General features: G+C 31.2%; 1 protein-coding gene across 8 annotated transcripts in view; it reads left to right on the forward strand.

The window, feature by feature from the left end:
- Nucleotides 1-4,746: 4,746 nt before the first annotated feature.
- The window catches only part of LOC105338325 (polycystin-1), a 47,956-nt gene continuing 32,322 nt past the window's right edge, over nt 4,747-20,380 (forward strand). For 4 of the 8 annotated variants that reach the window (XM_066067096.1, XM_066067103.1, XM_066067099.1 and 1 more), the window contains exons 1-8: nt 4,747-4,896; nt 5,160-5,594; nt 16,435-16,506; nt 16,871-16,942; nt 17,209-17,283; nt 17,793-17,864; nt 17,960-18,031; nt 18,972-19,031. In XM_066067096.1, the coding sequence (XP_065923168.1) occupies nt 5,320-5,594; nt 16,435-16,506; nt 16,871-16,942; nt 17,209-17,283; nt 17,793-17,864; nt 17,960-18,031; nt 18,972-19,031 (698 nt within the window). In that variant the 5' untranslated portion in view covers nt 4,747-4,896; nt 5,160-5,319. Of the gene's footprint in view, nt 4,927-5,159; nt 5,595-16,434; nt 16,507-16,870; nt 16,943-17,208; nt 17,284-17,792; nt 17,865-17,959; nt 18,032-18,971; nt 19,032-20,380 lie in introns of all 8 variants that reach the window. The other 4 variants (XM_066067097.1, XM_066067100.1, XM_066067102.1 and 1 more) reach the window with 4 other exon arrangements.

Below are 20,380 nucleotides of genomic sequence, written 5' to 3' on the forward strand. Positions count from 1 at the left end.
AAATTTAAAAAATATACAGGTACAACAGTCCTGAAGCTGCTACTCTAAAACAGGTATATTTTGTTTATGTGATAGGAAAGGAAGCTAGTTACAGTTTTTTTTCAATTTGTAAAATATAGAACAGAACTATAAGCCTGTGCGTATATAAGAATTTTTAGGATTTTTTGTAATAGTATTTGATTTGTATAAAAACATAGACAAATTAGAATTCTTATACTAATTATTGAAATATTCATGCATTTAGACACATGTTCTTGTATACTAAATTACAATGGATTGTGAATTGTAATCGAATGCATTGTGTTAAGTTTGATTAAGCATTACTTTTTAGCGATATTATTGTGTTCAGGTGAGCAAAGTGACCCGTGGATTTTTCTGTAGTGTGTATTTGTAATTCAAAGATAACCTAAAAGGGTTTGTTGTAACGTTTGACTTCATGCCTACACGTATATCTAGAATGGCATACGTGCATTACCTACAGTAGACAAGGCCAAAGCCTTTGCGAAAGTAATACAACCATACATCTGAAGATTAATGGTTCAAATTATTCTATGCAACTACTAAAGTGACCTTCTTGATTCGTATGTTTAAAAAAGAAGGAAAACAAAACCTTATGCACCTCTTCGCGGGGCTTAAATTCACATAATTTCCTATTAGAAGCAAAACCATTGCCCGGAGATATCTCTGGGTGGTTATGGCTTCCTCCAATACTCGGTGGAAAAGAGGAAGATTTCAAAGCGGATTAATTACTGTATTTATCGACTTTCATCGGTTGATTTTTTACTGAGATTGCAATTCGTCAGGAGGTGTTGTATATCGAGATTGCACTTGTAATCTCCTGAAATACAGTTGGAAGATAATATGTCTCAATTGGTCGGTGCTATGAAGGACCCTCTGTTATAATGCGCTTAATTGCTAGCACTCTGCAAATGATATGGAGCCTTCAAAAACACATTAACAGGAATATTCCAAATAGATCACGAATTTATTGAAAGAATGCCTCCTCAGCCATTCAATCGACATCATTGCATTAAATGATAACCGTTTAAAAGAGATATTATAGTAAAGGACTGGGCTTGTTGCCCAGTCCATTTCAATCAAATATTTAAACTGAATTAACCAAAGACTTTGAATTAATCACAACCTTCTTAGGAATATTTTTTAACATCATAAATCGTGTTATCGTCAGATTTCCTGACAATCTATGGATGTTGTCAGTGTGTGTGTTTTTTTTCATCTTGATATCCTGTTTGTTTACAATTACAGGCGTTGTCGGTCAAATTAACAAAGACAGCTGATTTTTATTCACTTTAATTTTGTCAATTTCTTTTATATTCAATAAATACTACATATGTTAAGAATTGAAAGAGAGATCAATTACATCATTTGAGGAACCGCCTCGCCTTCTGTAAATAAGATATTGATTTAATCAATTTAAAAAAAGTATATGGCTTACACTCCCATACGTACGACCATTTATTATTCTTTTTCATTTCATAACGTGGCAAGTCTGACTCCAGTGAAACGGCTTACATAGGTTGAGCAGTTCAAATCAAACGTTAAAAGATGAAAAGAATTTTATTTATAACATTATATATTTATGGAATCCATGACTGTTCTCAAATAAAGCCAAATAACAAAAACATTAGAAATGCATACAAATTAATATATATAAAAAGGTCGTTCAAAAAATATGCCGATTTTTTAAATAGGGAAAAATATTTGATGACACAAAAAATATAAAATCACATACATGAACATCAAAAAGTATTTTTTACACATTATTTCCTAAAACGAATGGTTGCTTTAAAATTCCTTACATTGTTTCTTCTCCTCGGGATCGACATTTTCAAGATGACTCCATCACAGACAAGACCTATTTGATTAAATGTTTTGTACTGTTTTTGTTCAGCAAGACTATTGATGGTTGTCATGGTTACATCGTTTTTAAGTATCAAGATATGGCGGTAGTAAATATATACATTGCATTCATATATATTTTTTTAAAAATTGAAAGTTAAATTAAAAGTGTACAGCGAATGATGGAAATTGAACTAAATATTTAAATGATGTTTCGATTTTCGCTATTTTGCACATAAAACAATGTAAAAATTATATTTTTTAGTCACATGATTGGAGTGCTTATTAAAGGTAGACCGTGCAAAGGCTAAGGGAACTGACCAAATCTCGCAACGTTTAAAAACTTGACAAATCAGTGTTATAAAGATAAAAAAAAAATACAGGTAAAATGATTGAATTTGACAAGATCAGGTGTCACCAACTCTAAGACAGAAGGCTTTGAATCTGTAAGATAAAAAAGTGATTGTGGATTTATTTCCTTGGCTTCTCTAGCATGTATCCTTTTCTTTACAACAATAGCATCGATTTACAGCTGAAAGGGATAAGAGAAGGTGTGTTCAATCACGTTTTAGATTACGTTTGAATGATTTGTCTATACTCTTGTTTTTTAAGGCCATGGACAACACATGATATTAAAACAAAACAAAAGGAGCAAAAAAAAAAACTAATTAAAAAACACCATTTACAGTTCTGTACTAATATGCTATTAAAACAATTCAAACTATTACAATAGACTGTTCCATAATAGTACTAGCGACTGTTTTATGCAAATATTGTCTATAGAAATGTGACACATAAATACCTACTCAAAAATTGAAATTAAACACCTGCAGTTCACGGTGCGTTTCTTGTTTTCACTCAACCGCATCTAGAGATGCAATTCAGAGTAACCCGAACTGATCGTCCTATATTTATTAACCATGACTCCATACCGGCGTCAAGGACGATCAAATCAAGCAATATTAAAGTTCATAAAATGAATATCTCTGCAAACTCCTTATATAATATTAAAGATATATTGAATTCCAGGTGTGATGAATAGTTCCGTTCGGTTGGGCTTTGATTGTTTACAAGAAGAAGATATCATTGTCTTTTGTGAAATGTCAATAGCTTGTAGCGCAGCGAGGTAGACGACACCATTGCCTGACCTTGTGAACAATGCAATTTATCCAGTGCGCTGCTTAAAGGTGCCAAAGAAAATATCATTTTTAAAAATCAAAGCAAATATTTTTGTGTCTTTTGTTGTTTTTTTTTTTAATAGATGATATCCTATTGTTTGACACCTTTAGTAGTTTGCCTAAATTATTTAGAACGGAAATCATTTTACATGTACCTATATTGAATTCAGTTTAAAAACATTAATGATAATGATGCGTTTCACTTAGGTAGTTTATTAAAAATAACAATTTTTCTATACTCTATACCGATTTCATAACATGTTCAATTCTAAATAGGACGTTCAACAGCGGGTAAATTAATCAATTTATATTTTGTTCAAATGAAATTAACATCAGAACATCAGCTTATTGTCTTTAGAAAACCTTTTTATAATGGTTCATCGACACCTTGACTTTCAAACATGTTAAATAGGGTAAATTAAAGCAACATGACCGCGTATGATTGTGCGCCTACTTTGAACATTTTATTCTCTCTTAATTTTTTTGAATGATAATAATTTTTTAATGGCACATGATATTCAAAATAATTTTATTTTACAAAAAAAATTATTCCCTGTACAATTATAGTAAGTTATTGTAATAAAACAGGAAATAATTTTATTTTTAAAAAGAAATAGTTTTAACGTCCGCCGCCTGTGGGTTTTTTTTCGTTCATCATTCAACTTTTATTCAAATACATGCTACAATTAAAGATCATTTATTTTGTAAAATCTGGCTTTTTTTCTACTTTTGATACTTGGTACGCTTTTTTACTGCAGAAAAATAGTACATAACTCATTTGTTTTTTCACCCATTGACGCGACCTTTTACACCTAAATGAACGAAAACGATACTCTTTATTTTCAAAAATATTTTTCAAACCGATTTGAATAGTGACCATATTGACGAAGAAAACGTTATTTTCGACAATTTGATTGTTAAGATTTTTTCTCTCTACAAGAAAGCCATTGACATGATAAAATAGTCGATTAGTTGTTTTTTGTTTTGTTAATAAACATTACATGACAGACTAATGCTGTAATTTGCAACTCAAGATAGGCCAAAATAAACAATTGAATAGGGTAAAGAGCATACCGCGGATAATTATTCTTCCTGTACACAGGTATACATGGAGGGACCTGCATATATCTGGGATATCGTAACAGTGTTGTTTACACATTCATGGGTTCTATCAACAAAGGGTAGATACTGACAATATCTGAACTAACAACTTTTAAGTCACCAGGGTCGAAGTAATCAAGACAGGAAACGATCAATGCGAATGAAAAGGGAGCCAAGGAATTTTACACCATTATGAAATAAACGACAGAGACAGGCCGTTAGTAGGGGATCGATACTATCAGCTTAAACATTCAAACAAAGCGTTTGCACAAACTACTGTTTGCATTGTGTTGAAATAAGTGCGCTTTGTAGCAGACACATATTCAATGTACATGCATTTTCCTTTGGTCAGAGATTTTTTTTTCTATTCTTGCAATATGTTCAGTTTCAATAGAAATCGGGTAAAGGGGGCGACAAACTGGAGGGAATATACCGGTATTCATATATATTTTTAAAGTTTGTGTATTTAGTTATAGAATTTTCTGTTAAGATATGTATGTTAAACAAACATAGGAAAAATGGCCACGTTTCAGAAAGCGAAAACTTTTAAAGACCAACGTACAAGCGTCATATGTTGCTACGCTACGCCAAGCCGAATGAGACATAGCTCTTTAATCTACCTGTGTATGGGAATAAGCCAAAGCCAACAAAGACCAGGTCACGTGATTTAAACATTTCTAATGGAGGATTGAAAAATATTTGAACATGACATTTTAAGGTTTGGATACTAGGTTGTGAACGAGGAATATGGAGAAAGGTATTCTCATTTTTTACTCAGATATTCCAGGTATATTTTCTTGTTAGCTATGATCAGATGCCGTGTGTCGCATTTGAGAGTTAAAATCAATAAACGACACCGGTAAATTTGTCGTACCTAAGTACGGGAGATATTTCTTTAAAGTTCCTCCCCGTTAATCATCTGATGTATTTATTAAATGAACTGGTTCCGGCTTGCAGTGCATGTGTGTGTATTAAGGGAAAACGAAGTTTGCCTTCAAAATATGTGTCGTATATTTTCAGGTTGATTCGTAAGAAAGAGGAACAGGTGAAAATATCCAACAACAAGTGACGGAATGGTTTAGTAAAAAAAATATTGAGAGAAAAAAAGGATATCCAAAACTATGCTGTTTTCCTTGGGAGTTTTAAGGGTATATTTCGATCCTGGTTTAATCACCATAGTATGGTAAAGTGGAATTGTTCTGAGAAGACACTGCGCTATGGTCTATCTCTGCCCTTCGTACACATCATGTTATTGCGGTTTGGAGTCTTTCTGTGCATACTTGGAGCCGTTACCCAAACGGCGGGGGCATGTGCCCCGTGCCCCAGTCTGTGTTCCTGTGCCCTCAGATCCGGCACCACCGACGAGTGCGAGGTGGACTGTCAAGGGAGGGGTCTCAAGTCGTTACCGACGGAAGCGGAACTGCCCGCTTCATCAATGTGGAAAATTGTAAAGCTGTAAGTGTCAGTATCGGTTAGTAGGGAACTATACTAATGTGTACCAGGCATCCGGTTTGATTGTAGTATACCCACAAAAAGATGCCAAAATTGTTAGCAATCAGGATTTTATAGAGGTTTGTCAGACTTCTGTATCAAACTGCCTGACAAAGATTTATTCTGAACAAAATTGTGTTTGCCAAAAGCCTTGTTCTTAAAGAGTTTGCCGTCCAGAAACGGCCACCTCTTTTGGAGCATGTATCTATGAGATAATTGCTTTGGTCTGTGTGTGTGTGGGGGGGGGGGGGGGGGGGTTTAATATCTTTTAATACTGATTTTCATTATGTATGTCTCAAATATACACGGCAGTTGCATATTTATTGAAAAAAAAAATGAAATTAAAAAAAAAAAAAAATAAATGGTCGACTAATTATCATTTCTTGTAAAGTGTCTATTCCCTCTCAAGTCGCCCTCCTAAAAATTAATATCTTTTAAACTTGAATACTCGGAATCGATAGTTAAGTTATATAAACCAAATTGTGGTTTTTTTTTTTAATGTTGTGCCATACAAATATTTATTGTTAGTCCTAAATCTATCAGGCAATTACTAGTTTGTCAATTTTGAACCCAAAAAAGTGATTGAAAAATTATTCTTTGTAAGAGTTACAAGGTATTTCTTATTTTTAATTTTTAAATTCTTTAATCGTCCACCGAAAAAACCAATATTATGTTATTTTCACTGTATACTGAAATCGATAGTTGATTTATTTGTACCACACCAGCTAGAGGTCAATACCTAGAGACCCAAACATTTTCATATATCCTTTTCTAAAATAGTCTTCATTGCTGGTTTTAATATGTATACCGTAACTATTTCAGTTTCTCTTTGGCTATCCCAGATAAATTGAAATTGTTTTGATGTACGTGTAGTATAATCCTGTATGAAACTACATGTCCAAGCTCCAACCTAAGTCTCATTATATTACATAATTATGTATTATGACCAATGAACTTTCGGTTTCTCAAGGGCTTTTTTGAGATTTCCCACAGAAAAATTAATTGATCAATGCATTTTATCAAATATGTGAATAGTCTTTTATTTGACATACTACATGTGTATATATTATTATAAACGGTTTGCCTAAATCACAAATAACGCAAATGTAGGACATGAAAGATAAAATATTTTCACTGTAAGTGGTCACACATGCGCAGAACAAACACAACTCGGTACTATAAAAATATCATTTAATTTTCATTGCCAATAAGCTTGGCTATATAGATTAAACTAATATGACTGTCATCGTTTTTACACCCCATAGAACAATCTAAATCTGCTTACTAGGACATGTAAAGAAAATGTGTCTTAGGGTTTAAAGTTTTCGAAAGTTACATAAACTCTGAACCAATTGCGAGAACCATCCGAAAGCCTTTTGGTCTTAATACAATAGCACATATAATGTAGAATAATGCAGACTACAAGAAAGTCTAGTATTCACTGGGATTAAGTAGCAAGAGTAATTCAGGTATTAACCTCGTTGTATAAATCTCTTTCATTAGTTTTTTGTTCAGCTGTTGGATACAGGATACACATTTTGTGACATGAGGCTTTTTTCAATTCTTGAGATTCACTCAAGACCAGTTCACTGGTATATGAGGCTCAACATAAGTGTATACAATTGAACACAAAAAACAGGCAATGATCGCAAGTACAGTAGTAGAAATAAAAAATTTAAAAAATAGTTAAGTTGTACAATAGGACACACGTTTTAAACAGGCTTTTTAGCTGTAAGTGGTTTTTGTTTTTCAATTTACAATCATAGTTTTCTTGAGACTGTGTATTGTTACAAAACTGTAAACATTGTCCGATAAGCTTAATTTGGTTTTGTTTAGATATGGCCAAGTGAAAGGTTTTTATTGGATGGTTAGTTTTATCTCGAGGTACATGTAATTTAAAAAAGTCTTTTTAACTGCGAACGATAATAAATTTAATTTTATTAAAAATATGGACACTACAGAAAGAAACACCATATTTTTAAGCTATGGCGGATTGTTCAAGCAGCATGGAATAGAAAAATTGACGAAAATGAAGAAAATGGAAGAGAAATCTAATTTTGCAAGACTGTCGTACGAGCACATTGAACAATGATAAATTTTGAAGAGAAAACAAGCCACATCAAGAAATTCAAAATCCTGAATTCTTTTCTCTAAATGAAATAGTGATTTTTCTCTTTTACAATATATATTAATTCGTAAGTAGGACGGTAGTAGTGAGATTGTAAGGTATTCGCTTCATCACTGACAGTTGACAATAGCTAGTCACGAAGTACTCCATTTAATATTTTTGACGGCATTATTCACTGAAATCAGTAGTGTGCACGTCTATTGAGTGCCAATCACGACACTATTTAGTCCCAATTCCGAGCTTAGTATATATCATTAATTAATTAAATTCATTCAGTACTGTTCATTCATTAAATCATCCACGCGGCCTATCTTGTAGATCTCGTTTGGTGTCGTCTGTCTCGTCAGACGTGACGTAACGCGAATACGTTTCAAAAATGGTCGAGGCGAAATTCTTCCAAAGTGTCTACAACTTATGTTACTGTTACAACTTGCATTAGTCTCGGTCCAAAACTGAAATTTTATCGTTCGAAATTTAGCATTGTTATATTGTTCGAAATTTAGCATTGTTACATTTTGTTAGAAATTTGTCTTTGCTATATTTTCAACAAAAATTGAATAATGCACCTGTTTAAGTGCAAAGAAAGTGGGGAGAAAAATAAAATCACCCGAATTCCAAATTTCTCAAAGGAAAAGAACATATTACAAAATGCAAATGAAAATAAATCTCCCAAAAGAAAATGGTGAAAACTAATGTTCATACTAATTTGACCAATATCTTTGATTATTTGTCAAAGAATGAATTCGATAGCTACTGAATTTTCAAGAATATAAACTGAACTGGGACAGTTTACGATTTATAAACCACGATGTGGTTTACAAAAAAGTATCAACTGTTCCAACAAAGTTTGCATTTGTTAAAATATAGCAATTATTAAATGTATTCCTTATTATTCAATTTTTTATCAACAAATTAAAAAATAAAGATATGCAAATTAGAAGTTCTAGGTCAACAATAAGCTTAGACAAAAATGAAATTATAGTCTCAGTCGTTAGAACAAAAGTTTATATGTATTCTCGGAATAATTTTTGAGAACACAGAGCTACTGTGTAACGGGGGAGTAAAGGTACCGAAATGAAGCACTGTACTTTTTTATGAAAATGTTCAAGAATCCAAGTGCCCGCCGTTTGCTAAAAAAAAAATATATCTTTTACTAGAGCACAACCAGGATTTAGTATTTTTAAGTGATGAATAGCAATAAGCTATTAATTTCAATTAACTTTTTTTTCGGGGAATGACTTTAAACGATCTTTTATACACGTGAAAAAAACAGTTCTCTGATATTTTGATGAAAGATTTAACAGGTACGACGACGTATACGTAAAGCAGCCCCAAAGAGACTTTGAAAAGAGGTCCATTATAATTGTATAAAGGTAATAAACATTTAGCAATATAAGTTCGAGTTTTATAACGCGTTAAATAAAAAAGTGATGTCATTAATGAAAAAAAAAGGTGAAGACTGACTCTCTCTCTCTCTCTCTCTCGTTTTTCTATCGCTATTTGGATCCCTCATTATATGAATTCTCACAAATGTCCTTATTCTAGGCCACAGAATTAATAAACTGATCTGAATTGGAAAGGAATGCCTTCAGGTGATTTTCATTACGATTTATGTATGGATTCGGTTTATATTCTGTCTTAATTTCAATTAAAGGACAAGTTGCTTTTTGACGCGATAGCTGAAATAGTTAAATGACTCAGAAGACGTCATTATTTGGTTATTTGCTTCTCAGCCAAATGCAAGAAGACTAGAAAAATTTAAAGTTGAAAATGCATTACACTATTGAATATCAATATATGTATTTCACTCTCTTGTACACTTCGTACAAATTTTTTACATTTTTACATCACCTATTTTTACATTTTTTCTTGCAAGGTTTTCCTGGCAAGTAAAATATCAAAACCGTTAAAAAGGCAAGGAAAACGTCAGATATTAAATGTATTTTGTAAATCAAAGAGGCATTTCTCCCAGTTGCAAGCTGGGAAAAAAAACACGACAGCGCTATGCCATTTGTTGTCCTGTGCGATAATTTTACATCTCATTTTCCAAGACTTTTGACTTCCGGTGAGATTAAGAAAAAGGTTCACATGAAGTCTTGTTATAAATAATCTATTGTGAATAATATTATTATACTTTAAAACGGAAAAACAGAACTCATGTGATATGGAAAGAACATTCATGCACAGTATATATGTATTTTCCAGCGTTTACTTTGAACTCGTTCATTTTTTGTCGCACTTTTTTCATTAATACCACCGCGTACGCACGTTCGAGTCTCTATGTACCCCTGTATAAGAACGGGACTGTTAATCTTATGAAGGCAAATGTACAAATTTCCAATCTTTACAAATCATCCAATGCCAGTCATGATTTATACGCGTGTTTTGGAGCTAGTTTCTAGGGTACTTCGGTAAATATGGATTTTGTTCTCTACAAAAATGTGAAATAAATGAGCATTTTATCTTGCCGTTTGGAGCATATCTTATCGGGTTGTTTGAAACTTGTAAAATGCTCCTGGACGAAGAAAGTATTTGCTATGACTCTTCAATATAGATATTACTACTTATATGGAAGGTGTCCAACAACATTGATCTCAAGGTAGTTTGGAAGTTGCTCTCCAGTTGCTCTGGTCCTGGGTCTCTTCATTTTGCAGTTGCAGTGTAAAAACGTGAAATTAAAATGCTTAAAAATTGGCGTTTTATACAATAAAATATCATCGCATACATGCCAATCTCGCGTTAAAAAGACAGGGGTACTTCGCCCTCTATAAGGATGCGGGTAGCCATTATTCCGGAATTCAGCAGTTGGCCTTACTATATTTATTACGTATGACCACGGTAACTTCCGGTTTTGAGGCAAAATGCCAGACGACACTTCACATGCTACACAGTATAGCCTCATGACAGTATATTGAATCAATGAATGTAAGTTGCGCCAAATGACAAACACTTATAATGTTCCAAATATACTTAATTAAACAATTCAAAAGAAGATGTTGTTAGAGAGAGAGAGAGAGAGAGAGAGACACTATCAGTTTTACGTGACCAAACTATCAGTATTCCCTTCAGACAGTTTAAAACGGACTGGATGAAGGCCAAACCTGTCCACTTTTCAAAAGAAGTTAATGTAGAATAGCAGTATTACATTTGGCAAATATAAACTATAAAAATATGACATGTTAGCACTCGACATTTTTATAGTTTCTTTTTATTCACCTCTTTGCACGAAGCTAAAGGAACAATTGATGTTGACATTTTCGTAGTGAGATATTTCAATTTCTTTTACTTCTTGTTTGTGTTAAATCTTTGAATAGCTATTTGGTTTCATGATTTTAACACATCTTAAATCAGACCAAGGTATATATCTTGTTCAATACATTAAAGTTTAAAACACTCAAAGGAATGATCTCAAATGCTGGACTACTGGACTAGATATGAAGGAAGCTTTTGAGTCAACATCATTATTCATCTGTAAGTCTGGTAAAGTAATGTGCCTTTTCAAAGACAGATTACTAAAATCAGCTTTTTTCCCCTCATATTTTATATTCTTTTAAAATCATGCGTTATTAAATGATCTGTATAGTGAAAACACTTGCAATTCTCTAAAAAGAATTTTTTTTTCTAAAATGATTAAAAAAAATGTTAACAACCACAAACAATTTTTGCTTAGGTGGTATGGGACACCTCCATATTGTGATGTACTTTCTATCGAAATAAACAATTAAAATAATGTATAATTTTACAAATATAATGTTTTATTTCGCAAATTAAATACCTAAGAGGGAAGTGGAAGGGGTTTGAGTGTTTACTATGAATCTGAAAGTCATGAGTTCAAATCATGCTTGGGCTTTTAATTTTTTTTACCTTTCATGAAAAAAAAATTGAAAATAATTTTTTGTCAAATATTGTAAAATTTTAAATAATATCGACAGCTGTTCTATACCCACTTTGATAAAGAATCTTGTTAATATTTATACCATTAACAGAAAGTGCAAAGGTACCCTGTAAGTATGCTACTTTCTACCTCAACTTTGGTCTATATTTTATGAAATGCGCAGGAACAAAGATAGAACTGATTAATAAAAATCTAAATCTTTAGTTGATTTTCTCACTAATATATTTGCATTAAGTCCAAAGTTTGACTCTCTCTTTAAACATGTGGGAAAGCAGAGGGTGTCAAATGTAGACCCTAGATTGCTTATCAATAAGGACTGGAGAGTGACACTCCTCTTTGACAACTAGTGCATAGAAAAAAAGCATGATATTTGTTTTGTATCATTTAGTAAAGACTTTGTTTAAATATAACTAAGTTAACTGGTAAGTTATCATGGTTGATTTCCAGTTAAATTAAGTATATTTTCTATAGTTTTGGATGACATTATCTTCATGATTTTTTATATACTGAAGTGTGAGATAACATGCAGCATATTCTGTATTAAAAGGTATCTGAAAATGAATGGCCTCACAGTAATTTCATTTGAAGTATTTGCTTAAGGAAGAATTATCATGTTAAAAAAAAAAAAACCTTATAAAACTGCTTTACCAAAATTTAGAGTCTATGTAATGGAGATGTTCAAGTTGTATCAATTTCTTAAGCAAAATCAGTGTAATATACTTTAGTTGTATTGCTCAGAGATAAATATATCTGGTGACAAAAGACCCATTATTATTTCAATATTGGAATGACATGTAAACAAATGGGTTGATTTATGGTTTAAACCAAAGCAAGATTTTTGAAGACATTGTATGCTATAGTCTAAACTTCTAGTTATCTGTGTTTTGTGTAATTCTTAAGTCAACAGTTACATGAATATTGGAATTTACCAAACATCTTTGTATATGACTGTTGGCAAACAATTCGTCAAAATGAATTTTATCACTTGCCTACATACAAAGAGCTTTTTTGTGTGTTCAATAGCATGAAGTGATAATATTTTTCAAGAACACTAAATACCCTTAATCCTCACATAAATAAAACCCAAAGACTAAGCCAAAGTGTTCAAAAAACCCAAACAAAAGGAAACTTCAATAGTTTTATGTGTATTAGCCCAGTTTTGTGAAATCGTGTATTACAAGTGTGACCTGGACATAAGATATTCTATTAAAAAAAGAACAAAATCATAGGATGATTATTAACTCATGTTACTTATGTCTACAATTTGTACGAGTTTAATTGTAATCATAACCCGTCATATCACCTTTTAATTCTGTAATGATTTTTTTTTTAAACCAATTAAATGTGTCATCAATGTACAAGATTTGTTATATGGTAGATTGATATTTGTCCTTATAATTACTTTGATTAAAACATATTTTGCAGTGTAACCTACTTTTATACAATTGGATAAATTGGCGGGGATTGCATGGACACAAGTTCTAAAGACTTGATGCAAAATTACATTGGTTTAGTAAAGTTTACTTTTGATGAATTATACTTTAATTTTATCCTGATTTACCAGTAATTTTTAGTTATATAAAAAAAATGATGTACTTTGGAAATAATTTGCAAATCTTGTAACTTTTTTAGATATCTTGAACTTTAAATTGTAATACTGGTAACATATTCTCTTTATTATTAAAAATAATACTGCATATATTTTAAGATCTGAATGAAACAATTGACTTTGCAATTTACATGATTTATGCAATTAAGTTATTGAATGGTTCTACATGTAAATTATAGTAAGTTTTAATATTCCATTTTCATACAGTTGCAACTTATGTTTTACGTAGGTGTCCATGACCCCCCTACCCTTTTTTAAAAAATTAAAATTATTATATGAAACTTCATATTTAATATACAGAGAAATGTATTATAATTCATTAAATTCATATAGTATTACCCTTAAGTTCAACACATAGGAGACATCCAAAGCTAGCTGGAAAGGCCACAGAATTAAGTTGCAATTCCAATCTCATATTTACCCGTAATCTTTACTAGCAAAAATTTATGTCACATTTTTGTACTATAGCCTTGATGTAATCTTAAAGGATATGATAGAATTATGGGTATAGATGAAGTTCTATGCTTTCTAACTTTCTTTTCTCACACATTGCAGAAACCAAAAAAGACCAGAGAAGTTGGTCTAATTTAAAGGATAAATATTATTAACTACTGTATTTGCTTTCAAGAAATGATGTTTACATTTTTCAACCTTTCACACAAAATGTGGACAGACTTTTACTTTTAATGCCTTTGATCAGCCTGAAGGCTTGTCGTATATGCTATTTGATTACTGTACTTTTCCAAGCAGTCATTCACATTTTCGGTACCATTTTAATTTTTCTCACATGCAACTGATTTGTACAAATAATTTGATGGACTGATTGTCTCCATATTTTTAATTGGAGTTTTGTATGATTATTAAAATTTTTAAAATTTAGATAGTGATGTATATTGTAAACGGAGGTTAATTTTCTTTAAAAATCTTGTTTGTTGATATTTATGGGGGTTTTTAACGACAACGGTTAAATGAATTGATTTAAAAAGGCTTTGAAAAGGTGCAGATATATTGTACTTTAACAGTCTTAAAAACGAAAATGCTTTTGAATAAGATTGCATGCAGTCATGCAGCCAATAAAAATAAAATTATTTAACATACTGAAAGTAAACTCAATAGGCTTTGATTTCAAATCATCTACTTTAGTTCAGCAATGCTTTATCTGTATAATTTATTGCTTGAGCAGATTTTTAATACCCATTTGCATTGACAAAGAGTTGCTGGACAGAACTACAAATTTCTGGTTTAACATATTAATTACTGTGTATTAACTGCTTGCGGTTCTTGTTAAATCAATGAAAGCATGCATTAACTTATTCTTTGATCTCCACAAAATTGAAATGAAATATTTTTTCCCAAATGTCACTATCATTTTATTCTGCAATAAATTCTAAATTTCCATATAACCATCTCTGAGCACCTTTGGTCAATAAATCAATGTTATCATTGAAATAATTATCAGTCAATGTGATATTTCCTTAACACTTAATGCTGGTAACCCACCACACTTTACAAAGCAAGCAATATTGACACATTTGTAATAAAGCTCCAAGGTTATAATCCTTGAGAGGGAAAGAACTGGACTGTGGTTCATTTAAAATTGGACCAGATTGAATATTCCTCAAGACTTCCTGAAAACTGCATTAGCAGAAAAAAATCATGCAATGTCATACCTGGGAGATAATTTTTAACTGACATATCCAAAAATGGGGGTATCAAACAATACTTTTTAAAGGAAAAGTTATGTCAATTGATTTTATGAAAATGAAAGACAGTAATTGAACAGTTATAAATCCTTCATTTTTTATCTGGTTTTGTATATATGGTTGGAGCTTTTAAAAGACATGTTTTAATGGTTTGGTATATTGAAGGTCAATGCATTGAAGTGATTGAAAGAAGTGGAGTAGGTTATCATTTAATGATGGGAAGATTTTTAATTGCTAAAGCTTTACTCAAAGTTGCAAAAGTGGCCATGCAATGGAATTCAGTTAATAATGAGATTTAATGGCCTCTATGATTAAGCAGTTTCTTTTTCATGTTCAAGTCACAGCTTGATTTATTTAGTAAAATATTGATTGACTTGTAGTATTCAAGTATAGTATATTATTATTTGACGTTGCAATTTATTGAAAGACATGAAATACAGAAATATATTGTGTATTTACCATTTTTCTACCTCAGTGATCAGAAATTCAAAATGATGATGTATAATAGCTGGTTTAATTTTTCGGTATATCCACGGGTTTTTTCCATGTCACAAAATTTGCAAAAATGAAGAAAACATGTTATTTTTTTTATTTGCATCAGTCAGTTTTTGCAATTTGAAAAGTTTCTGAAGGCAAATGATATCAGAAATCATTTCTGTGTAGTGCATTTTTTGTGATATGAAAGTGATTCTGAAAAAAGCAAAATTAAGTTAATCGCAAAAATAAGTGGATATACAGTATCATCATATTTACTAATACTAATTAATATCATCTGTCAATTTTCTTATTTATACTTGTTTTTAACGAGGACACATGCCAAATTGCCGTATATCATTATTTTTCTTCAATTTTTCATGAAAAGCACTATACGCAAAGTCTAAGAAAAAAGTTTTGTACATCATTCTAAGATTGATTCATAAAATAAAACAACTATTAGAGCACATGCTAAATATTTTTATGATAAAATACAGTTACTTCAAAACTTACATGCACAGGAATGGTTTAATTAACTGTATTTTCAATATAAGTATTGAAGCGAATCTGAATGTAAATGATTTGTACACTGGCTCAAACTCTGTTAACTAATCTATGTGATGGTTATAAATAATTTGAGCTAACACAAATCTCACAACGGTACTGTGACATCCCCTGCATATTTTAGCATGTTGAATTATAGCAAGGTCAGCCACATGTACTTGCATTATATATGAAATGTGTATTGATGACGTAGAACAGTTAAACATTGCGTCATAAGTGATTTTTTCATAGATTTTTGTGATTGTGATGAAATATTGAGAATTTGATGTTTGTAACAATCACTCCTATTAGGTGCGTGATATACCTGCACAAGCGAAATTGGTTTGTCCTTCTGAATATATTGTGTCAACATCATGACAATGTCATGTGTAAATGTAAATTGAAATTGCATTGGAAAAGTTTGTTTAATATGTCTGTATTTTGAATTTCAGAGTTATGACAAATAATGACATTAAGGAAGTGCCAAGGAGTAACATAAGTTTTTTGACGAACCTGCTAGACTTGTAAGTTTTAACATTTTGATTTCATAAAATGCAAATTGATATAGACAGAAAGTTGAACCTACTATGATGGTTTCTGCAAAAAAGATCTTGTTGATAATAGATAAAGAAAGCAAATGGAAATATCTTAAAATTTATTAACTTGGTATTGAGGAAAAATAATTAATTGGAAAACATAAATAATGTATATCAACATAAAGATACCCTTACAGTATTGGTATTGTACCTGTATTTCTCCTTTTATGTACTGGAAGTTTAATTTTCATATCAACACAAGTGTGTGAAACTGAAACTTTGACATGTTTGAAGTATCAAATGATATATTCTATGATATTTATAATACATTATGTATTTTGATTATTTGCAGAAGTCTGCAGGGGAATAATATTAGTTCGATAGAAGTCGGTACATTCAATGATCTTACAGACCTCATCACGCTGTAAGTATTGTTTTAAAAAGGAGCAATTGCTTTTTCTCTTGGTCATAATTAATACGTGATTGGTAGATGTATTGAATTGAACAGATTTAAATTTTATTTGATTGATGATAAACAGTCAATAGTCAAACACAAACTGAAGTTGTAAAGAATTATTGCCCTTTCTTATATGCATACTTGTGCTTAAAAATTCATAGAAGTAAAGATATTGATTTATTCTGATTTCAATATAAATATTATTATTTTTGCTATGTTCTTGTCTTTTCCAGAGATTTATCATCCAATCATATCTCTGAGTTCTCCAACAACATCTTCAAATCATCTCTTAACACCATCAAACACCTGTGAGTACTCAGTGAAATATGTTTTGTGCAGTAGTCTTTGTTTTTTATAATGTCAACTGTGATTAAGATTGACTAACGTGTACATGTCATTGAGGAGGGTGGATGGTCAACCAATTTATCATCATGCTGGTCTACCTAATATTTAAAGTTATGATTTCTTAAGCTATAAACTTTTATTTAGTAAAGAAAAAAATCAGCTATACATTTTATCTTTAAAATTTTGGTATTTATCTATATATTTCATATACTGGTAGATCTCTTCTTGTAAAGAAGACCAATATGGTCTAAAAATGGCCACAGCCATCAGCCCTCTTAAACATGTTAATAAACAAATAACAAATGCTCAATTTGTACAAATACAGAGTGTATATGTTGCAACTATTGTGGTATTTGTGATTGCTGAAAAGCAGTGTATGCCGATTAATATGATCCAGATGTCTGGCTTTAATGTTTAGTTTGTATTATGTTGAAGTGATGATGTCAGTTAACACTCATTTTGCTCATTCTAGAAACATCAGCCATTTAGAATTAACAAGTCTCAAAGAAAATTTCTTAAAAGAATTATGGCACATTGAAACAATGTAAGTATTGCAAATGATTCATGCTTGGGCTTTTTTGTTGATTTTATGTTCTAACTGCTATGATGTTATAATAATCACGTGGTGTGTGTTTTCAGTGATGTGAGTTACAACAAGATTGACACCCTCTCAACCAATATGTTCAGACAAAACATAGTTCTAAAGAAATTGTAAGTATCAAACCTCACTCAAAACTGGGTGCTTTCTATCAGTTTGAAATTGGTGTTCAAAATTAGATGCTTTGACTGTAAAGAGATTTGAAGTCCCTCTGATGTGTGTTATGTTTGTAGACAGTGATTACCATAGAGATTGTGTGCTCAATGATTTAAAAAGTTTTGTTGTTATTAGCATATCAATAATTCAAAGGTCAATTATTAAGAATAAACCAATTTCTTGAATTATGATAAGTAAGCTGTATATACTTGGATTTTTTTTTTTACTTTGAAAGTAATTTTTCATTACAATTAATTTCCAGAGTCACTGAATAGATAAAGAATATGTAATTTTTTGTGGATTTATTTTAAAACTACTGTAAATGACACTGAAGCAGACCCACTTTTCACAGCAGCAAGATATGTAGGCACATAATGTTCAGTAGGGTGTGCAGCCTTAATGATCTCTCTGCTATGATATCATCAGCTTACTGACATGCAGTAGTGTATTATATGCAAAACCACACAACAGCAATTATAGACTAGATAGAACTGCAGTACCAAAGCATACTAATTGGTGTGCAGCAAATCTTTATCATTTCTCTTGACTCCAGTGCAGTTATATAGAGAAATAACCCCCAAATTATTTTTTCTCATGTATCAAATGATTATGCAACAAAGTCATCTGCAAATTTCATATCATATTGCCTTGTGTGTGAAACTGACCTAAAAAATGTGATTCAGGGTTGCCAGTGGAGCAGATATGTCAAGTGTAAATAAAATATACTGTGTTAAGTCCAGGCATGTGCCCATTTGCACACAGTAAAGTTAGCCAAATAGCAGCAACACTGAAACTCATGCTCTTGTGCAGCAGTATACCCTTCTACCCTTCCTCCCCAAGTTATGTTCTCATTTGCCTGAACTAAGCTGTTATTTGACCATGCCATATAATTTCCAGCATAATCAGTAACAATGATTTGAGTTCACTGGATTTGGACGACCAGAGAGTATTGTATATGTAAGTAACTACACCTATTGGTCTCCCCTTTATCTTTGATTTTTTTCCTTCTCTTTTTTCATTTGCTTTGTAGATGTCTGATGTATATTTTCATTAGAATATGCATTTTCTGCTTTTTATGAATCTTATTAGCTGTTGTCATTAATTTCTGATAAGTACTGAATATTGTAGTGGAAATTGAGAAAAAGATTTATGATAGTCTTTGGAATTTTACACTCATTGCACTGGTAAATACCGGTATATATGTTGTATTTACATGTATTTAAAGAAAGAAGCCATGAAGATGGGCAGCATGAACAAACATTCAGTTGAAATGTCAGATTATGTCTCAATTTTATGATAATAATAATTTTTTTTTTTTAGAGAGAGGTGCAATTGCAATTGATATTCTGATATGTTTTAAGCTCAAAATTCACCTTGATAGTATTGGTCTAATTAATTACTACATACTAAGTGATTGGTTCTGTAATTTCTCTTACAAATTTGATGAATGAAGCACATGAAATCAGGGAAGTTTCATTTTCTATTTGCTCCTTGACCTCTTATGACCTGACACAAATATTTTCTGATATGATTGGTCTTCATTTTTACATCCATCAGCATTCACTTCAAGTTTTTGGTTTCATTATGTTTGCTAGAAGACTTCCTGTGTTTCTGTACTTTTTCATGATGGTACACACTAATTAAAAAATTAGAATTACCTTTTCATGTATCTATATGCATTTAAAATTAATTTAGAATTAATCATGAATGGGAATAGCATACATGTATGTGAAGCTTACATGTTAAAATACCAAAATAGTCTCTTTCATTTCCCTGGCCTTGATCTTTATTAAGAAAGTCAAATTACTTCATGTCCAGATATACTTTATTGTCCAGTTGTACTCTCTTCATGAGATTAATATGGAGCAATATCTACTGAACTTTTCAAATAATCTTCACTAGATATTGATGTTTTTTTTCTCCTTTGCTTTGAATGGTGTTGGAATATTTATGCTTAGGATCAAATTGTTCGTCGATATCATTATTATATGTAATTCTATTTCTTGTGTTCATTTGTATACATTCACTACTTCTTTTATTTTTTTTCTTAAGTCCACTTTGGGGGTTTAGTAATTTTATGAATTTAGACACCAATAGATAGAATATTAATTTTTAATGATTTCTTTTGATATTATAGTGTAGAGTAGAATGAATAAATTTTGTACAGTCTCATGCTGTTTTTTATATTTTAATGTTCTAATATGTATGTACAGTTGAACTTCGGTATCTCGAACACCAATATCTCGAATACCATGGATATGTCAAAGTGATTTTTAGGTCCCAAACATTTAAACTTTCAAGTATTT

The sequence above is a fragment of the Magallana gigas genome, chromosome 7, assembly GCF_963853765.1.
Source record: "Magallana gigas chromosome 7, xbMagGiga1.1, whole genome shotgun sequence".
NCBI classification, from domain to species: domain Eukaryota; kingdom Metazoa; phylum Mollusca; class Bivalvia; order Ostreida; family Ostreidae; genus Magallana; species Magallana gigas.